Source organism: Cornus florida, unplaced genomic scaffold, assembly GCF_030987335.1.
Source record: "Cornus florida cultivar Cherokee Brave unplaced genomic scaffold, ASM3098733v1 CherokeeBrave_3.0.0_Hap2_Chr07, whole genome shotgun sequence".
Taxonomy (NCBI): domain Eukaryota; kingdom Viridiplantae; phylum Streptophyta; class Magnoliopsida; order Cornales; family Cornaceae; genus Cornus; species Cornus florida.
This window is the reverse complement of record NW_026775577.1, coordinates 17777592-17799756: the sequence shown is the minus strand read 5'-3', so window position 1 is coordinate 17799756 and position 22165 is coordinate 17777592. Positions and strand designations below refer to the sequence as shown.

General features: G+C 27.0%; 1 protein-coding gene across 1 annotated transcript; it reads left to right on the top strand.

Moving 5' to 3' along the window:
• The first annotated feature begins 1771 nt into the window (after positions 1–1771).
• LOC132316335 (uncharacterized) lies at positions 1772–3829 on the top strand. The gene is made up of 2 exons (XM_059814828.1): positions 1772–3347; positions 3447–3829. Exons 1-2 carry the CDS (start codon positions 1772–1774, stop codon positions 3827–3829), a joined length of 1959 nt encoding a protein of 652 aa, XP_059670811.1.
• The last annotated feature ends 18336 nt before the right edge of the window (positions 3830–22165 follow it).

Below are 22165 nucleotides of genomic sequence, written 5' to 3'. Positions count from 1 at the left end.
TAATTGTGTTAGAAAAGTAAGATGTCAAAGACTTGAAGATAAGACCAAACATCTAATATCTGTCTCAAAGTCTGATGTTTGGTAAATAATCTAGATGGACCGTCAGAGATCATTAGATCCTTGCAGCCACTTCTCATGCTAGAGCGGGACTGACAGAGTAGTTTCCACGGATCTAGATGAGAGATTACTGATTCTACAAAAGAGTCAGGATTCTGGTTGGGATATCATTGGCTGATAAAATTAAATCAGCTTCATTTTGTCTATTTTGTTATTTTTCAGTGTTGAAGTTTATTAGGGGTCCACCAGATGGATTCCCGAGTTGTATTAAAAATGGAAAAGTTGGATGTATCAGAATAATTCTTTATCTATAAAATTTTATTCTGAGGTTTCAATTCTGGATTATCGTTCGAGTTTCTTTTCAGCCATTTTTATTTATTCCTGTTTATCTTAATTGTATTCTGTGTTCATTTATTACTAATTGGTCTGATATCCTAGGGTAATCGGGCGTGAGCCTGGCCAACCCGCATCCGGAAATCCGGGGGTATCACAATAGAGATGTTTTTAATACACTTTTTCAAATAGGGAGTGAAAGTGTTACGCAAAGAATATATTAGGAGTATTTTCTGCACTTGACCCTTATAATTTTAACGTTTCGTTAAAAAACTTTACTAAGCTAAAATTTGTATATAAAAAATAAAAAAAGGGCAAAGTACAATTTTTTCAAAATAAAGACGCTTAAGTAGATGAAAAGTAAATCCCAAACAAACTCGTACCATATTGTATGAATGTTACACATTGGATATAAATGCACTGAATGAGTGTTATATATCTAATATAGCATATTACATTGTTGATTTCCTTGATTTAATTGTGCACATCAGGACGGATGTGGTAAATGAGAGAATCCAAATACTTGTAAAGAAGACCAATTCAATTCCTTTTTTTCAGGAGGGTATTGCATTTTTTGTACATGGAGTTACATGGATTTCAATACTTGTTCACTAGTAAATCCATTTTGGAGGGGGAAAAAAATCCATTTTGGTCTGATAAAAATAAAATAAAATCCATTTTGGTTGAGACCCTAGTTAGTTAATTCGCGCATGATACACGAATAAAACGCGTATGTACGAATTTTGGGAAAATACTTCCGTTTGCTGATTAGAGTTAAAAGATACGGTAAAATACGCATTTTTTTCCATCACCCCGAATCTAACACGTTTATTCGTTTATTCGTTTTAGTCGCTCTGTTTAATTCGTAACCTAATTATTTTATTTTCTTTTCGTTCACAAACTTCACGTTTCTAATAGCCTATTTTTCTGAAATACAAATTACCGTCTTTTCTACCCTTTTTTGCTTGTATAACCATTATCTTTCGCGCTATCAAAATAATGTTATTTATTGTGCAATCTTGGGGAAGGTTGTGACCATTCTCTCACTCGGTTGTTCTACATTCAAGGTATCACTTTCTTTTCTTTTCCTTTTTTTTAATCTCTTATTGTTGTCACTCCATTGTATGATCTTTAATCAAAGTAATGAAATATATATATACACTTGTGGAATACTATAATCTTGAAGAATTATAAGTTTTTATTGATATTTGTAGATATTTATAGATTTTTTGTTTTGTTGTGAGATCTTTTAAATTTTGTTTGTATCTTTATTGTTATTATTTTAGAAGTTTGTAAATCACCACATTCCCTAGATGTTTTAGTAAAGTATCACATTATATACTTATGAATTTATTATAAATATATAGGCTATTAAGGAAAGATGGGAAAAAAGAGGGATGCATTTTGGGATCATGTTGAACAATTACAAGGTCATTTCATGTGTAAGTATTGTAACTTAAACTATCCTGGAGGTATTTCAAGAGTCAAATCACACTTATCTGGGGTAAAAGGTAAAGACATTGAAATTTGTTTAAAAGTACCTCAAGAGGTTCAAGCAGCTGCATTTTTAGCAATTGGTGGTTCGAACAAAAAAATTAAGACTACAGTTACTCCAATTGATGTTGAGCAAGGTGGGTCTGTTAATTTTTCCTCTGCACCTTCAATGGGCTTACAACAATCTACCATGCCAGAAACAATTAAGAAGATGGATAAGAGTGAGGTGGATAAAAAACTTGCCAAGCACATTATTTTGAATAATATTTCATTTAATATGGTTCAGACTCAATCTTTTATTGATTTTGTGATAAGTGTTGTTGAATTTGGGTCAACATATTACTCAACTTTACGCACAAAGCTAATACCAGATTCTAAGACAGAAGTAGAGGCATACATTGGGAATGTGAAGAAAACTTGGGTTGCTACAGGTTGCACACTAATGTCAGATATATGGAGTGATATGAAGCAACGTGCCTTTATTAACATAATTGCATATTCACCTGATGGGGCAGTATTTATGAATTCATTTGAAATTTCAAAGGATAAAAAAATAGGTGTTTATCTAAAAGATATTATGTCATCAGTAATTGAAGATATTGGACCTAATCATGTTGTACAGTTCATTACTGATAATGCATCAAATTTTGAATCAACTGGTGACATGCTTATTGGTAATTACCCTTGTATGTGTAAAACACGATGTGCTGCTCATGGGATTCAACTACTATTGAAAGATATTTATTCTGAAGTTTTGTGGATACATGATATTATTGATAATGCAAAATTAATTGTGACATATTTGTACAAGCACACTATTATTTTGTCATTAATGAGAGATCACACAAATCATAAAGAACTCAAACATCCTTGTGCAACTAGATTTGCCTCCAATTTTTTGATGGTTCAATCAATTTTAGAAGTTGAAGATGGATTGCGATTACTTGTGGCATCTTCTGAATGGAGGGGGTTGGATTACAACAAAAGAGGGATGGGACTAAAGGTTGCTAGTATTATTCAAAGTGTTGAGTTTTGGAGTAAAGAGAAAGAAATAATACAAACTCTGGAGCCTTTAGTTAGTGTTCTTCGTTTGGTTGATGGAGATGGTTCAACTGCAGGATATTTGTATGAGGCGATGGAAAGGGCAAAAGAAACTATTAAACAACGTTGTTGTATTAATCAAGCTAATTACATGCAGATATGGGAGTTATTTAAAAAACGGAGAATTGAAAATGTAATCCACCCAATACATGCACCTGCTGCATTTTTAAATCCTGCCTTCATGTGTAGTGAGGACTTCAGAGAAAATCGTGAAATGAAAGACGGTATAGATTTTATGTTAGGAAATTTTATTATTGAAGAAGAAAAGGAAGATTTTATTCGAGAACTACAATTTTACCATATGAAGACCACAACTTTATTCACAAATACAACAAAGACAATGTTGAAAACATCTGATCCTCGTAAGTTTTTATTTTTATTTTTTAAAATATCTTGTTAAAATTATAATAAGCTTTATATATTTAGTTTATTATTATTATTATTATTTTTATTATGTGTAGGAGTTTGGTGGGATTATTGTGGGGATTGTCTTCCTGTGCTACAAAAGTATGTCATTCGTAGATTAAGTCAGCCTTGCAGTTCTTCTTCATGTGAGCGAAATTGGAGTGCTTGGGAAGCTGCGCAAATAAAGAAAAGGAATAGGTTGGCACCTATAATGTTGGACAATCTTGTATACGTAAGGATGAACACAATGATGATGTTAAAATTCAAGACACTCGAAGCACAAGATTTCGAGCCAATTAATCTTGACAAACTTAGTGACGATCTTGAATATGTTGATCATGAAGAATTGGAGGATTATTCCTTAGAGCCAACAGATGACGTTTCTAGTGATATAGTCACCAATAATGAAGATCTCTCTTGGTTAGATGGTGTTATCTAAATTTAGAACAATTTTTTATTTTTATTTTGGGTAACATAGTTGATTATTTGAATTAGAATTTTTTCATTAATTTTGTGATGAAATTGATCATGTTATGGTCACATGGTTATTGCTTCATTATATTTAGATAGTTTATTTTTTATTTTTATGATTATTGTGATAGTGTCAATTGTAATATATTTATTTTATTATTTGTTACATATTATTTATTATCCTTACAAATATATGATATATAAGAAAATAATAAGATGTATAGCCGAATTTTTGATCCCGAATTTCTAGTGTATATAACGTATTATACACGTACGTATCCGTATTCATATTTTTACGTTTTCATATTTTTTTGCCGAATTTTTTAAATGTATTTTTTAAAAAATATTGAATTATACTTGTAAATTTCCGTACTCGTATTTTTTCCGTACCGTATTTTACTAACTATGGTTGAGACATGATCTCATTTTAAATTCATTTCTTTCGAGTTTGATTTGTAATAAAGTTATATTAAAGGAGTCAAATATGAATTTTCTTAAAAGATTTCTTAAGATTCAAATTGGGTTCAAATATAAATAAGATACAATATGGATCGACATTAATTTAACTATCTAATTTGAATCTTATCTTTTAAGTTAATATATATATATATATATACACACACACTAGGAAAAGGCACGTGCGATACACCTGATAAATGTTTTGTAACTTATTTTATTATTTGGTAAATTATTTTATTAAATAATTATTTATTTTATCTATTTTTTAGTTGTTTTAATAATGATTTGAAACTATTTTATTTTAATTCGTTTTATATCAATTAATAAATATTTTTATATTAATAAATAAATACTGAAATACTAAAAGAAATTAAAATAGCTAATTTGTGGTAAAGTTTTATAGAGTATTTTTTATATTAATAATCATTGTCTAATTAGATTTCCTTTTATTAAAAAAGTCATAATTGAAGGTAACTTGTCATAGAGTTTTAGAAATATGATTTAATTTTTTTATATCAATTAATAAATATTTTTTATATTAATAATTCTTATCTAATTTGATTTCCTTTAAAAAATTCATAATAATAAATAGATAAATAGATTAATTTGAATTTTATTAGGTAGATTTTACAGTTTTATAAAGTTTATGTATATATATATATAAACTCTTTTCATATCGATTAATAAATATTTTTTATATAAATAAACAAATATTAAAACACTGAAATTCTTTGCACATATATAATAATAGTATAGATAAAAACTCTTTTTATATCAATTAATAAATATTTTTTATATATAAATAAATAAATACTGAAAACTCTTCGGCAGAGCTTTTTCGATTAATAGAATGATGACATGTGTCCTCTCTTGATAATAATATAATCATAACTGGGCCGGGTCGGTTATATTGTAATAATTATTTATAAAAAATAACTATTCTTTTTATATCAATTAATAATTATTTTATTGTGATTGATTTTATTAGGTAATTTTTATTGTTTTATAGAAACTATTTTTATATCAATTAATAAATATTTTTTATACAAATAAATAAATACTAAAATACTGAATGGGCCGGGCCGGTTATATTGAGATAATTATCTATAAAAAATAACAATTCTTTTTATATCCATTAATAAATATTTTATTGTGATTGATTTTATATTATTGTCTAATTAGATTTAATTTTATTAAAAAACTCATAATAAATAAATTAATGTGATATAATTTTATAGAGAATAAAATAGCTAATTTGTGTTGAATTTATAGAATTTATTTTACTTTCTTCAAATATATTTTTGTCTAATTATATTTCCTTTTATCATAAAAACTCATAATAAATAGATAAATAGGTCATACGTGTTAGAATTTTATAGAAATTCTTTTAAAAATTCTTTTTAAATCAATTAACAAATATGTTTTAAATTAATAATTCTTGTCAAATTAGATTTCCTTTTATTAAAAAACTCATAATAAAAGGTAATTTGCGTTAGAGTTTTAGAAAAAATTATTTAATTTTTTATATCAATTAATAAATATTTTTTATATTAATAATTCTTATCTAATTAGATTTCCTTTTATTAAGAACTCATAATAAATAGATGAATAGGTAATTTGTGTTAGAGCTTTATAGAAACTCCTTTAAAAACTATTTTTATATCAATTAATAAATATTTTTTTATATTGATAATTCATGTCTAATTACATTTTTTCCTTAAAAAACTTATAATAAATAGATAAATAGATAATTTATGTTAGAGTTTTATAGAAACTCTTAAAATATATCCTTGTGTAATGTAATAGTTTTATTGAAAATAAAATAGGTAATTTGTGGTTAAATTTTATATAAACTATTTTATTTTATTTAAATATATCTTTGTCTAATTAGATTTTCTTCTATTAAAAAATTCATAATAATTTAAAATTTGTAGTAGAGTCTTAGAGAAATTATTTTGTTTTTTATATCAAATAATAAATATTTTTTATATTAATAATTCTTGTCTAATTAGATTTTTCTTTATTAAAAAATTCATAATAAATAGATAAATAGGTAATTTGTGTTAGAGTTTGATTGAAACTTTTTTAAAAACTTTTTTTATATCAATTAATAAATATTTTTTTATATTAATAATTCTTGTCTAATTACATTTTTTTTTTCTTAATAAACTAATAATAAATAAATATAAAGGTAATTTGTGTTAGAGTTTTATAAAAATTCTTTAAATATATCATTGAATAATATGATAGAGTTTTATTGAAAATAAAATAGGTAATTTGTGGTAGAGTTTTAATTTTTTTTAAAAAAATATATCCTTGTTTAATTAGATTTTATTTTATTAAAAAACTCATAATAAATGCTAATTTAAATATTTTTTTTATTAAATTCTTATCTAGTTACATTTTTTTCCTTAAAGAACTCATAATAAATAAATAAATAGTTAATTTTTTGTTGTGGTTTATAGAAACTCTTAAAATATATCCATGTCTAATGTGATAGAATTTTTTTGAAAATAAAATAGGTAATTTTTGGTTGACTTATATATAAACTATTTTATTTTCTTTAAATATATCTTTGTCTAATTAGATTTTCTTCTATTAAAAATTAATAATTGGTAATTTGTTGTAGAATTTAAGAGAAATTATTTTTTTTTATATCAAACAATAAATATTTTTTATATTAATAATTCTTGTATAATTAGATTTTCCTTTATTAAAAAAAACTCATAATAAATAGATAAATAGGTAAGTTGTGTTAGAGTTTGATTGAAACTCTTTTAAAAACTCTTTTTATATCAATTAATAAATATTTTTTTATATTAATAATTCGTGTCTAATTACATTTTTTTTCTTAAAAAACTCATAATAAATAGATAAATAGGTAATTTGTGTTAGAGTTTTATAGAAAATTTTTTAAATATATTATTGTATAATGTGATAGAGTTTTATTGAAAATAAAATAGGTAATTAATTTGTGGTAGAATTTTAAAGAAATTATTTTATTTTCTTTAAATATATCCTTGTCTAATTAGATTTTCTTTTATTAAAAAACTCAAAATAAATGGTAATTTGTGGTAGAGTTTTAGAGAAATTATTTTATTTTTTATATCAATTAATTAATATTTTTTATATTAATAATTATTGTGTAATTTTATTTTCTTTATTAAAAAGATCATAATAATTAGATAAATACGTAATTCAAAATCAATTCAAAATTAAGTCCAATCGAAAATCAATAAATATTAAAACCCTACTCAAAATAATATATTAAGAATGAACCGAAAATAAAAATTGAAAAAAGTAACATAGAAAAAATTTTAAGCAACAAATTCAATTCAAAATCAAGTACAACCGAAAGTCAAAAAGCATTGAAACCCGACTCAAAATAATATATAAAGAATGAACCAAAAATAAAAAATGGAGAAAAAAAATTACAATCCAAAGTAAAACTAAGAGTAAAATAAAAATAAAACTAAAAAAAAAAAAAGAATAATGATACTTTTGAAAAATAAAAAGTAAAGAAAATAAATAACAATAATGACCGAAAATAACAATAAATTATGAATGAACCAAAAATAAAAAATAATAAAATAAAAGAAAAAAATTCACAATCCAAAGTAAACTTACCAAATCAATTACTTCTAAACATCAATTAGAAAGAGAAAATTTTAATAAAACAAATCAACTACTTCTAAACATTAATTAGAAAGAGAAAAATAAAAATAAAACTAGAGAAAAAATACTAATAATGCTTCTAAAAAGGAAAAGTAAAAAAAAAAAATAATAATAACAATCCAACCTTCTCAATAGAACAAATTAAGGATAACAAATTTTGAACCATCCAAATTAAACTTACAAAGAGTAAAATAAAAATAAAAACTAAAGAAAAAAGAAGAATGATATTTCTTAATAAGAAAAAAAAAATAACAATAATGACTCAAAATAATAATAAATTAAGAATGAACCAAAAATAATAAAATAAAAAAATGAAGAAAAAAAAGCAACCACCTCTAAACATTTATTAGAAACATCAATTAGAAAGAAAAAATAAAAATAAAACAAAACAACTATTTCTAAACATCGATTAGAAAGAAAAAATAATAATAAAGCAAACGTAAAATAACATAATAACAACGCTTATAAAAAGAAAAAGTAAAGAAAAAGCTTACGAGACCAATTATAAAGAGAGAAGAAAAAATATGCACACCACAAGCCTGATCTAATATATATATATATATATATATATATATATATATATAGGTTATATGTGATAGAGTTTTATAGAAAATAAAATAGGTACAGTTTTATAAAAAATAAAATAGGTAATTTGTGATACAGTTTTATAAAAATTATTTTATTTTCTTTAAATATATCCTTGTTTAATAAAAACTCTTTTATCAATTAATAAATATTTTTATATTAATAAATAAATACTGAAACACTGAAACTCTTTGCACATTTAATAATAGTATATGTATATATATATATACATGAGTGTTTCAGTATTTATTTATTAATATAAAAAATATTTATTAATTGATAAAAGAGTTTTTATTAAACAAGGATATATTTAAAGAAAATAAAATAATTTTTATAAAACTGTATCACAAATTACCTATTTTATTTTTTATAAAACTGTACCTATTTTATTTTCTATAAAACTCTATCACATATATATATATATATATATATATATATATATATATATATATATATATATTAGATCAGGCTTTTGGTGTGCATATTTTTTCTTCTCTCTTTATAATTGGTCTCGTAAGCTTTTTCTTTACTTTTTCTTTTTATAAGCGTTGTTATTATGTTATTTTACGTTTGCTTTATTATTATTTTTTCTTTCTAATCGATGTTTAGAAATAGTTGTTTTGTTTTATTTTTATTTTTTCTTTCTAATTGATGTTTCTAATAAATGTTTAGAGGTGGTTGCTTTTTTTTCTTCATTTTTTTATTTTATTATTTTTGGTTCATTCTTAATTTATTATTATTTTGAGTCATATATATATATATAAGACAATATTTAAATCCTCACTATACTGACCGCTGATGTGAATCAATAATAAATGGATATATCCTATTTTAATTACCAAATCATGGATGGTAATCAAATCACCATTTCTGAATTGGTAAGTGAGTATCTACCCCACCATATTGAATTTGGTAATTAAAGATGACATGTCCATTTATTATTGATTCACATTAACAATGAGATGGTAAGAGCATCTCCAACAATCTGTTAGAGCATCTCCAACCGTTGTATATATTTTTTTTTTGTGTAAATCTGATATGTCATGATAGATTTACACAAAAATTTTGAATTATTTAATTTTAGCTCTAACGGTTGTTTTATCTCTTTTGTGTAAAAATATATTTCCCAATAACAACCAACCATGTGTTATGTCAGGACCTCACATAACTTTTACAAACCCACTTAATATATGGTTGATAATGAGAAAGAGGGATGAGAAATGAAATATGTTGATCTGACAGTGTAAAAGGGTTGTGTAAAATACACAGCACTTTTACACATTGGTGATGTGGTAATGTATCTTAACAAGATGTTGGAGATGAAAAAAATTTACACATTATAAATGGCAGTGTATTTTTTACACAAAATGGTATTTTAATAGATCGTTGGAGATGCTCTTAAAATATCATTTTGTGTAAAATATACATTGTTACATATGATGTGTAATTTTTTATTTTATTTTTATCTCTAGCAGTCTGTTAAGATATACAAATGTGTAAAATTGTTGTGTATTTTACGTCATCTTTTTACACAGCCACATCAATATATTTTCTTTCTCCTCCCTCTTTCTTATTCCATTAAAAAATTAACCCTATTAAGTAGGTTTGTAAAGGTTATGTGGGATTCTAGCATTACACGTGGTTGGTTGTTATTGAGGGAGGATATATTTTTATACAAAAGGTATAAAAATAAATAATAAATAATTCAAATTTTTTGTGTAAATCTATCATGACACATCAAATTTAAACAAAAAAATATATATATACACAACGGTTAGAGATGCTCCAAATATTTTTCATATTTTTTACCCCTTTCAAGTTAATATTTAGGAAGGTAATAAATGCACTCCGCCTTTAATGTGCTTTATAGAATAAAATTATTAACCCTAACTCAATTCATCAAAATCAAGTAATTGGTGCGAATGAAAATTTCTTTTTTTTTAGTAAAAAAAAAAAAAACTAATTTTGTAATGATGAAATTGACAATATTGATCCATAATCATACCTTACTTATATGAATCAATGAACAAAATCGATAACAATTTCTTAAATTTTGGCTTTTGAAACTGATAATAGTTGGTGATGGAGTTGAGAAGAAGACAAAGAAGAAGGGCTTTGGGATCTTTGATTAGAAAGAAGGGTATTTCGACATTAAATTTAAATGGTCAATAATTGACAATTATAAGGGCAAACTCATCATAAAAAATTATTTTATCCCTTCTCATTAAATTTATCATTTTTTATTAAAATTTTTTATTATGTTTTCTTTTATATAAACATTAATTAAACAATATACCTTAATTTTATTATTAGTATTAGCTTATCATAAAAATGGAAAAAAAAAAAAAAAAATTAAGTACATTTGTAACTACCATTTTAAAAATTATTAATTTATAATTAAAACTTTATCATATATAATAAAACTTATTACACCGAGTTTAAATTTTTTTAACGTAAAAAAATACCTTATTTTTCATACAATATATTCATGAAAATTTAATAAACTACTTAAATAAAAAACACCTTCTTTTTAATGCAATATATTCATCAAAAATTAAGAATTTACTAAAATTGTTTTAAAATTTTCTATTTAATACTTTTATTTAAAAAAATTAAAGGTAAATTTATGTAAATTTAATGGAGAATATGTCATTAAAATAGTATGAAAATTTTTCATAATTTATTTTTACAAAAAAAATAGATTAATTAAGTGCAATTCAATAAAATAAAAATAAAAAAGGGCATCTTGTGGTCATTCAATGAAAAATAGTCTAGGCATTTGAAACATTTTACAACAAAATATAATTCGAGTACATAACTGCAAATTCGAATATGGTTAAAAAGAATTTTTTTACATTTTACCCTTAATAATAATTTGTATTTAAATTCAAACATATTAAGAATATCGAATATCGTTAGAGGACCTTAGATAAAATTAAGATTAATCAATCAAGTGCTATAAAAAAGGCTCAAAATTGACTAATAAGCTTAGGAAAAAACATAAAAAATCTAAAAATCAACATGTTGTCTTGTCAACTTTAGAGATTCCTAAAGTTGGTGCAATACAAGATGTAATATGATATAAAGAAGCCTTTATAGTCTCTTTCGTGATATGACGGTGTTGCAGCATTCATAAATTTCATATCCTTCACAAATTGTGTCTCCGAATCAAATTCTTCTACAAATTTTGCATGTGCTGATAGTGACTAAGGAATAATAGTGGTCTGGCATGCGTGATGTTAACTTGTTGCCCAGAAGAATAAAGCAATAAAAAGCACCTAAATTAACGGTGTCGTTATGGGTCGGTTGCAATACTCTCAATTTGTTACTTGAGGTGGGTTCAAATGATCCTGCACCGTGGAGTTTCGAGTTCAAAAAATAAAGTAATAAAAAAAGTTTAATTCTAAACCTGTAGACTGAAACCATCTCCAATGCAAAATGTTATTTTTGTATGTCAAATTTATATTTTGAAAGGAACTACAGTATCAAAATACTATATTTTAACAATTCTGCTCCAATTTATATTTTGAAAGGAACTACAGTATTAAAATACTATATTTTAATAATTCTGCTCCAATGATGCATTTCATCCAAAATACTATTTTTTTTACACAACAATCATTCTTTTTTAACTACCATTCCCAATTACCAATTTTCAACAACCCTTTTTTTTTTTTTTGTGAGTGTTTGTATTTTATTTAGTTTATTTGCTCCATTAAAAATAAATAAAATATAAATGATATATTTGATTATATTATTAGTAACTCTAAACCAAAAAACAAAATACTTTTAGGACAAATCATTTTAGTTGAACTTGCCTTCTCAGCCTCCCCAATCGCCTCCATCTCTATTCTCGTTCTTGACCCTGAACTTGCCATATGAAAAGATTAATAAATCATATTCATTTTTTCATGCCAACTTCAAAAAATGTTGATCGTTTCAGTTATTTTAGTGTGATGTACCTGTGCATATTCATGTGATATTTTTTTATCTTTAAAAATATATATATAGACATTTAAATTATATATATTTAGTCGGATGATGCATGTTTTATATGGACAGTGCTGAAAAAAAGAAAAAATAATACATATCTTATATAAATACGGAGTAACTTTTTTATTTTATTTTATTTTAAAGCACTTGTATGTATAAGTTTACATTTTGCAATTTTTGTAAACTATTCTGCGGTGAGTTTATGATTAATTGGACTAATAATTAATTATGTGCCTATGTATCTCTCTCTCTCTCTCTCTTAAACAACAAAGTACATTTTCTCTCTCCAACTGCAAACTACAAAATCTACAAGAACCAGAAGTTCAAAACCCATATATTTCAGTTTGGCAGAAGCAATAGCAATAGCTATATTTTGTGTTATATTTGGCAAAATATTTGACAAAGTTATATTTTGGCAGCATTTAACAGCCTATTGGAGAGCCCATGTTAAACCTACCTGTTATATTTTGAAATTGGCAACCCATTTGGCCGTTCATTGGAGTTGTTTTGAGTTATATAGGTAAGTTTCAATTGGAAAGTGATAAATGCACCCTTTTTTTATTTTTTTAAAAGAGTAGTAATATTCACAAATTACGCCGAACACTTGCACTAAATTGTTTAACCAAATAATTTATAGGTAATTATTTATACCAAATACAACTAAGTGTAGGGCTCTACTTCTTTATTTGTTGCATAATTGACCAATTAAAAGAGTATATGGTGGACTCCACTTTCTTATTTGTTGCGTAATTGACCCATTAAAAGAATAAGTGTAACAATTCACTGTAGTTATTCGATGCAAGAATTATTTTTATTTTTTTAAAATAAATGACATAACAACTCTTATATTTGATTCTTATTGAGATAAAAGTAATAACGTCGTCTTACATCAAAAATATGATTCATTTATAAAAAATTAAAAAATAATAATAATAAAAAAGTGGTGCATTTATCACCTCATGGAGGGATGTTGTGACATGTTTTTGTACACCCAATATTGAGAGTATAGAGTAATCACATTTCTAAAAGAATAGGAAAAAAAATCTGTCTTTTAAAAAACAGCCTTTACTGTGACTTATAGTCAAGCCTATTTTACAGTGCGAGAAAATATAATTGTATTCTATCATTAATGTAGAATTAAGAATAAAATAAGGGAGAAAATTCACACGAATCACACCTCTTCTCTACACTTGAACTTCAGTGACAATAAGTTCTCTAAACATATTAATGCATCATTCTTTATTTTATGAGTACTGATATAGGCACCCAATTATTATGATTCAATAGTAACTCTTTCACCTCCTAAAGTGAATGGTGATAATTTGAATCTCCAAAAAAATAAAAGTGTATGTGCAAATTTCTTGCCAATGACAAATATATATATATAATATATAGACCGGCTGGCTATTACGAATCCAGCTCAAAAATCATTATTCTTATTTCCTAATATAATAACCTTTATATTATAATTTCTTCTGTGTCTTCCTCGGGTTTTATTCATTTGCTTTATTTTCCTTGAATCATGTGGAATTTTATTTATTTGCTTTTTTTTTTTTTTTTTTCTTTTCTTCCTTCAATCATGCTAGCTAAACTCATCAACTAAGATTGAAAAGGAAATCTCTATTAATAAAATAAATTTCTCTTATTGTTTTTTATTAATTCCATGTATGTGTTTTGGATGTATATGATTTTTTTATTTTTGGTTTCATATGGTTAAGTAATTTAAGTTTCTTTCAACACGCACTTAGAAATAAGAAATAATTAACCTAAGTTTGGTTTTATAATCTTTAACAATAAAAATATTTAATTTTAAGTTTTTTAATAAGTTGAATGCATAAGATGTTTAGAATTTTACACTTTTTAAGCTAAGAAAAATTTACTTTTCAAAATATTCAGAGTGATTTCTGGATTGCTACTCTTAATTAGGGAATTGATATATGAATAATTGAAAATTTATGGATTTAATGGTGATAAATTTCGATACCATAGTAATTTTTTAATGATTTAAATTTCATTAGTTTTATATAAATCTTGCATGCTAAGTATAATTTTTCACTCAACAATTACATTGGTTAACTATGTTAGATTTAAATTAATTTGGATTTGTATTATTTTTTTCTAAAATATTTCCTTTAGTTCGACCTCGTTCTTGTCTATCTATACCCCCAATGGATTCGTGGACTTGCGAGCGCATTAAGTTTCTTGCACAAGAACGGGTCAAACACAAGAGAATGCTTTATAAAAATTACTAATACAAATCTAAATTAATTTAAATCTAACCTAATTAACCAAGTTGATTGTAGAGTGAAAAATTATACTAAGCATGTAAAATGTAAATAAAGCTAATGAAATTTAAATTAATATAAAAGAATACTAAGATATCGTATTCTACCACCATTAAATTCATAAATTTCTAAGTATTCATCTACCAATTTCATAATTAAGAACATCAATTTGAAAATCATTCATTTACTATCACAAAATTTGATCATTAGTACTCATATAAAAATATTTTGAAAAGTAAATTTTCTTTTACTTAAAAAGTGTAGGATTCTTAAACGTCTATGTATTCAATGTAATGAAAACTTCTTATTCATGATGATTATGAAATCAAGCTTAGATTTAATATTTTTTAATTCCCAATTATCAGACTAATACATGATACACATTGTGAGAGAATTTTGAAATAATTAATCATATGAAGTCCCATCCATTCACACACGAAAATTAACAAAAAAAGAATAAGAAAATTTTATTTCATGGAGGTTTCCTCCCAGTCTTAGTTGAGGAGTATAGCTACTACACAAGTGAAATAAAAATAAAGAAAATAAATAAATAAATATGATTAAAGAAAATTAAAGCAAATAAATAAAACGCTAATATCTTCCGCAATGGAGAAGAAATCGGTCAAAATCTTCTTTCTATATTTGCATCCCAGCATTCCAATTTAGACATACTAGACTCACTTTTCATAGAATTTTTGTGTAAGGAGCGAGCGTTTGCTCATTTATTTAAAAATTTAATTTGTTAGATAATATTGCATTTCTACTCATTTATACTTAACCACTTTTTCTTCTGAATTCGATGTGGGACAAAATTATCCTTGTTACATTCTCCCACGCCCTCGTTGTGGCTTGGGCCACCATTTCGGGCCGTGACGTTTGACGTAACACCGAATCAAGGATTGAATCTGACTCTAATACTAACTGTAACGGATGAACGTTTGACCGTTTATCAAAAAACTCACATTATTAGGTAATATTATACCCATCTATTTATATCCAATCATTTTTTTCCATCCAGATTCTATTTGAGACAAAATGACCCTCGTTACCCCATGTGAAATGCAAAAATGACTTACTTTTGAGTCTTCCCACGTCTGCTAAGGTTGCTTAATTTGGATTGGAGTCAAGACTAGTGACTAATTTACTGAGACAGCTCTAAAACTTTCCAAGCTAGAATATGCAATTGCCTTGCTTCAATATAATTTACCGAGACATCTCTAAATTCTAATCAAGGAATTACTTAATTTGTTTTAAAATTTCCACCACTTAAATTTTTTAATTAAAAAAAAAAAAAACAAGTGGTCTCTAGAATTAAAGGTATTTTATGTAAATTTGATGGAGAATGTCACTTAAATAGAATTTTTTTTATTTATTTTTACTTAGTATTCACACGCACACACGCTTCAATGGAGGTTTGAACCCTTGACCCACTTTAAGAAGTAAAGGGGGTCTATACAGGCCATTGGTTGTTTTTTTTTTTTTTTTTTTTTCATAAATTATGTTAATAAGAAAAAGGCATTAATGGTAATTCAATAAGTTTAATAAGAAAGGGAAAAACTGAAAGAAAAAAATGATTTTTACTAGTCATAACTTAGTTAGAAATATTTATAAAAATTAGGACTTTGTTTTCTTAATAGCATTTCATAGGACTTAATAGTTCTTATGATGAAAAAGTAGGACTAAACCGCAGAAGTTTTGTTTAAGTAATTATCTTACATGAGCCATACACCGAAAAAATTATAGAGAAACTGAAGGTTTCTACCAAAAAAACATACCGAATCAAACTTGGCCTTGGACTCAGACAATTTCATTACGTGTAAGACACTAACTCCTTGTCATCACTTGGATTTTCTCTCTCCCACTCTTCGTTTCTCTCTCTTACTCTTCCATAAAGGGTTTAACCGTTAACCTCCCTTTAGGAAATAAGAAAAAAAAAAAATGATATTTACTAGTCATAACTTAGTTAAAAATATTTATAAAAATTAGGACTTTGTTTTCTTAATAGCAATTCATAGGACTTAATAGTTCTTATGATGAAAAAGTAGAACTAAACCGTAGAAGTTTTGTTCAGTAATTATCTTATATGAGCCATATACCCAAAAAATCATAGAGGTTTCCACCCAAAAAAACACCAAATCTAACTTGGCTTTGGGCTCCGACAATTTCATTACATTTAAGACACTAACTCCTTGTCACCACTTGGATCTTCTTTCTCTTCGTTTCTCTCTCCCTTTTATGTCAAGTTGTTCATCAATTCTTCTTATATATATCTTTTTATATATTCTCTCTCAAAATATAGTGGTCAAATTTCTCCTTTATGATGAACCCAAGAGATAAATTCTTGTCAATGATTCCAAAGCATTTGAATTTTTAGGTATACACACATCCAAAGTATTCCAGAGAGAAGACTCAAAATTCATGTAAGATTATACTTCCGAAGCAACAAAAATAAACTTCTTTTTCAAGATCAGCTACTCTTTTCTTCTTGGCGTCTAAAATTCTAATTCATATATCTTCCAAGAAAAAATCTTTCCAATCTCAAATGGAAAATATGCACAAGTTTTTTAGTTTTTGTTTTTTTTTTTTTAGGTAAATAAATATGCACAAGACTCATTAATTAATCTCTTAATATATTTAGAGAAGAAAAATAAAATATATTATAATGTATTTCACATACGAAGTGGAGTTTAATTTGGTTCAACTATGTTTTGTATTTAAATCTTAATGTTCTTGTACTAGTTGACAAAACCTTTGTTGAATTTAGTTGTTTTTCTATTTTTATTATTTTTCATAGCCGTTGATATTGAAGATTATTGATGCCCAAAAACTCACACTAGAGTTGGCAATGACCAACCAACTTAAATAGTAAAGTTATTCTCATCAATTCAATTCTGTAGCTAACTATCCGAAAGTTCAAACCGAAAGTCCAAAATACTAACACGTGAGTTTCATATAAATAAATAAAAAAATCCATTATCCCCATTAATTTTGATGATACAAACAGGACCCTAGCTAGCATTTCTCCAATCCTGCATGTCACATTGTATGATTCATATCCAAATGAAAGAAAAACTTTATAATTAACGATAATCAGATGAGCGTGTATAAGTGATGGATTCGACGTACACACTCGTCTCTAGGGCGACAATGTTGGCAATTCTAACACTACTCTAAATGAAAACTATTGTATCACATGAATTACTACTTAAGAAGCCTATAATAGAGTTGATCTAAATTTTACCTCCAAAACAAAATGGCAAATCGAAGCCCTAATTAAAGAGAATATTTTGGGATCCCATCCTCTGAAATTCGGCAACCCTAAAGTTGCTTCTCATGATTGCACTTTGATAATGCAAAATCTTTGAATTGAGATATAAAATAGCTTATAGCTTTTCGCTTTATCTTTTGGCTAACAGGGAAGTGCTTTTCCAAGACTTCTTGCAATTTAAAAACCACAAGATCGAAGAACAGTACTGCATGGAACTAAAAACTTAAAACTCAACCATGGGTGAAGAAGACTCCCTCGTGAAATGGGCCACAAAATCTCACAACCACACCATTATTACTCGAGAGTTGGTAGAAATTAACTTTGAAATGTATCACATAAGTTTGCTAGCTCATAGAGGTGGTCTTCAATTTTCAGACAAACAAACATGGCTTTACCGAGTTTTAGGGTTTCTCAGCTGCCAGTAAGGCACCATATGTAGTAGCTGAGTTGAAACAAACACATCAAACGAACCGCTGACAAGGTGGGGACCACAACCACAGCATACATTGTGGCACAGTAGATTCGCATCCATAGTAGATTCCCATCCATATGCTTAGGCTTAGGCTTATCCTATGAGTCCTATGACCCATACCACATAGGTAAATACCATAACAAGTCCGAATAGTCCTTTTCAAGTCTTTGGCTGTGTCATTGCAAACAAGGAAACATATTTGACAAAGCTAGCAGGATTGCAGCATGGGTCTCTCTCTCTCTCTCTCTCTCTCACACACACACACACACCCCTAATTACTTACCTAGTACTGTCAACAGTATTAGGGTTGGTGGGTGGGGGCCGTTCCGAGGGAGGTTAGATGTTGGCTGAGAGGCTATTTCCTCTTGTTTCGAACATGTAACATTTAGGTCACATCAACCCATAGTTACGGTCGCGATATAATGGACTCGAACAATTTGTGACCTGACTGATACGAGTCGCGTATCGGATTTGAAAAAGAGTCACGTATCGGACAATACAGCGAACCATGCATCAACCTTATGGTGCTGACAAGACTCACTCTCTTGAAAATGATAGCCCTTGTTTTATTCTGGGATTAAAGTGGTGGAACTAGCTTCCATGGGAATAAAATCAACCTAGGATAACAAGGAAGAAAAAAATTTTGAGAAATGCAATGCATTGCCCCAATTATTAGGGGGCTACGTGAATACTGCTTGCCTTGAAAATATATAGAGAGAAATTTTTGGTACAAAATGGCTTCTATTAAGCCAAATCGAATCCCAATAAATGGTACAGCCCATGAGCAAACTGTAGGATCACTAACAAGAGAGAGAACTAAGCTGCTAGATCACAAATGAAACATAAAATTAACTGCACTGAGTTGCCAAATAGTGGCATTAAATCAGAGATGACAACCAAGGTTCCAAAATGACTATTCTAGGCATTCAAGAATATGCTACTGTAAAATGCATCCATGTATAAAATATACGAGCATCATAAAACCAGAGCTTCTGCACTTCTAGTCCAATTATATGGAATGTTTCAGCATTGCTTTTATTGCAAAAAATTGACAGGCACTGCCTTCAAACGGACTTACCAACAAAGATTACTTTCAAATGTTGAGTGTTTGAAGTCTGAGAAAAAATATATGTAGCATTCTGCAGGGATTAGTTGATTTCCAAGAAGAACACACGTACTCCTACAAATTACCGAACAAAACAATTTCTCTATGAAGTTTAGTAATATGAACTAACATGAGAATATATAAAAGGCATTACAGGATTATTCTGCTTCTTCTGGCTCGTTGAAACATGAGTTGAATAATCCAGTAACATAAATACCTTGGTAACAACATTAGTTCACAGAGAATGCAAGAACTTTTAAGTGGATGAAGATATTGACAAATAAAGAGTACAACATCTTAGGCAATGAGAATCAAAAGGAAGGACATAATTAAAGTATACAAACTGGATATATTGTATATAATTTTACATCCATTTCTTTCCTTTTGATATGTTGTACATCAGTACTGATAGGAAAAAATTACAACTACATTTGCAGAATAGATATACAACAGATCATACAATAAGACATCCACCTATTTTGCTTGACAAGTTGTCTAATATTTTGTGTTCTTAAGTCATTATAGAAAATAATACTTTTGAAATGAACTTGACAAAATATTAACTCAACCATTTTCCATGTTAACGTAGAGCTAGACATACCGTCATGCATTTTCTCACTGCAACCAAAATCCCCCCGGATCCTATAATCATTTTGATACTTTCAATTTGAATCATTTCAACCCTTTAGATTATATAGTTTGTTTGGCCTTCCTTTTTAGGTTTTTTTGCACCCTCTTATCCTTATCAATCATTTCAAAAGGTGGAACATTTATATAGAGCCAGCCAGTAAATACCAAACTTTCAAAAGGAGAAAGATGTAGCCAATAAGTTCTAAACAGACATGAGAAAGGCCAAAGGCGGCATTGGTTTACATGTCATCCTTTGATCCAGTAAAGCCTATGACAAAACTAAATATCAAAAATTAAAAATAAAAAAAACAAAATAAAGAAAAATGAGAATAGATTTGTTAGACAAACTTAAGTAGTTATGATTATAAAACGCCAAGTTGGGATAGCTATAAGGGAGTGTGTACAAGTGCATTTGTGCATATGCCAGCTTGTGATATTTCTGTATATGATTTTAGATTATAAATCTAAGTTGTCGTTATTCTATCATCACATCGTTTGTATATGAATAATTAGATGAAATACACTATTTTTTATTGGAGAAAATTATAATTTTGTCTTCTCTTACTCAGGAAATGATCATAATTAAGCATATACTAAGATAGGTTGCATGTAGACTCAACACTTGACTTGCATTCACCTAATGCATTTAACTCTAGGAGCTATGAGTTTAAGAAATTAGATATAAGAGGAGATATGGATAGAAGAGAATGAAAAAGAAGAATCCATGTGGATAAAGACAAGTATGGTGATGCGCTACGAGGCATACCAAATATTGTAATTCAACTCAAGTCTTTAGAAAAGTAATTCAACTCAAGTCTTTAGAATTTGTATTCCAGTGAAAATTTTCCCTCTCATTCTCACTTTTTTGTTAAAACAGAATATAGAAAGATATCTAGAGACTTGAAGAAACCTATAGAGATACAAAGAAACATAAAACCAACATAATCTAATTGACCAATAAAGTTATGATTTTTTTCACTCCATGAACAATGGCGAAGTCAAGAATTTACTTCAATGGGGTAAATCAATAACAATAATATGATAGAAAATTTAGAACCAAAACAATAAAAACAAAAATTGAAGTATTAATTGGCTATCGATCAATACATTAGATATAATATTTCTCATGAGTTTTCATGTTTTGAAAGCGTTGAAAGATAATATTATTATCAATGTTATTAAACATGAATTTCTCAATACATACCAAGCAATCGTTCATCCATCGATTTCCCATTCGGTTGCGTACATATGACTTTTTTGAATTTTGAGTAAATAAAGGAGGTCCTTTTAGAAATTTGTTTGGGTTAGCGAGAGAGGGAGGTGTTAATATTTTAAATTTGGGGTTTTGAAGAAGGGCTTTTGAGGATTTTGTGGGGCTCAATGGGGGCATTCTTACAATTACAAAAATGTCTACCGTATAAATTTAACATAACCAAAACCTTCAGTGGAGACTGTGGGGGCAATTCCTAGAACTAGACCTTATGTGGCTCCGCCATTGTCCATAAGATTTTGGAAGTATTAGAAATTTCTTGTCTTCTAAGAACTATCTTATAATACAAAAAAATTATGTTTCTAACAAAGATGGTTTAATTAAATTCCCAACAATACCTCCCGTAAAGGCGTAAACTTTTGTTTTTTTAATATATAATTCCAAATCTTGAAAGACATCTTTCAAAATTTTGTCCACTTTGATGAAGATATTGGCAATCAAAATTGACTTGCACCTCATTCAATAGTGCCAATCTTTTTGGCCAAATGTGCAAAGATCTTCACATATTTCTATAATGTTTTCATGTGAGATCTACTACATATTTCCTTCACGCCATCGGGCT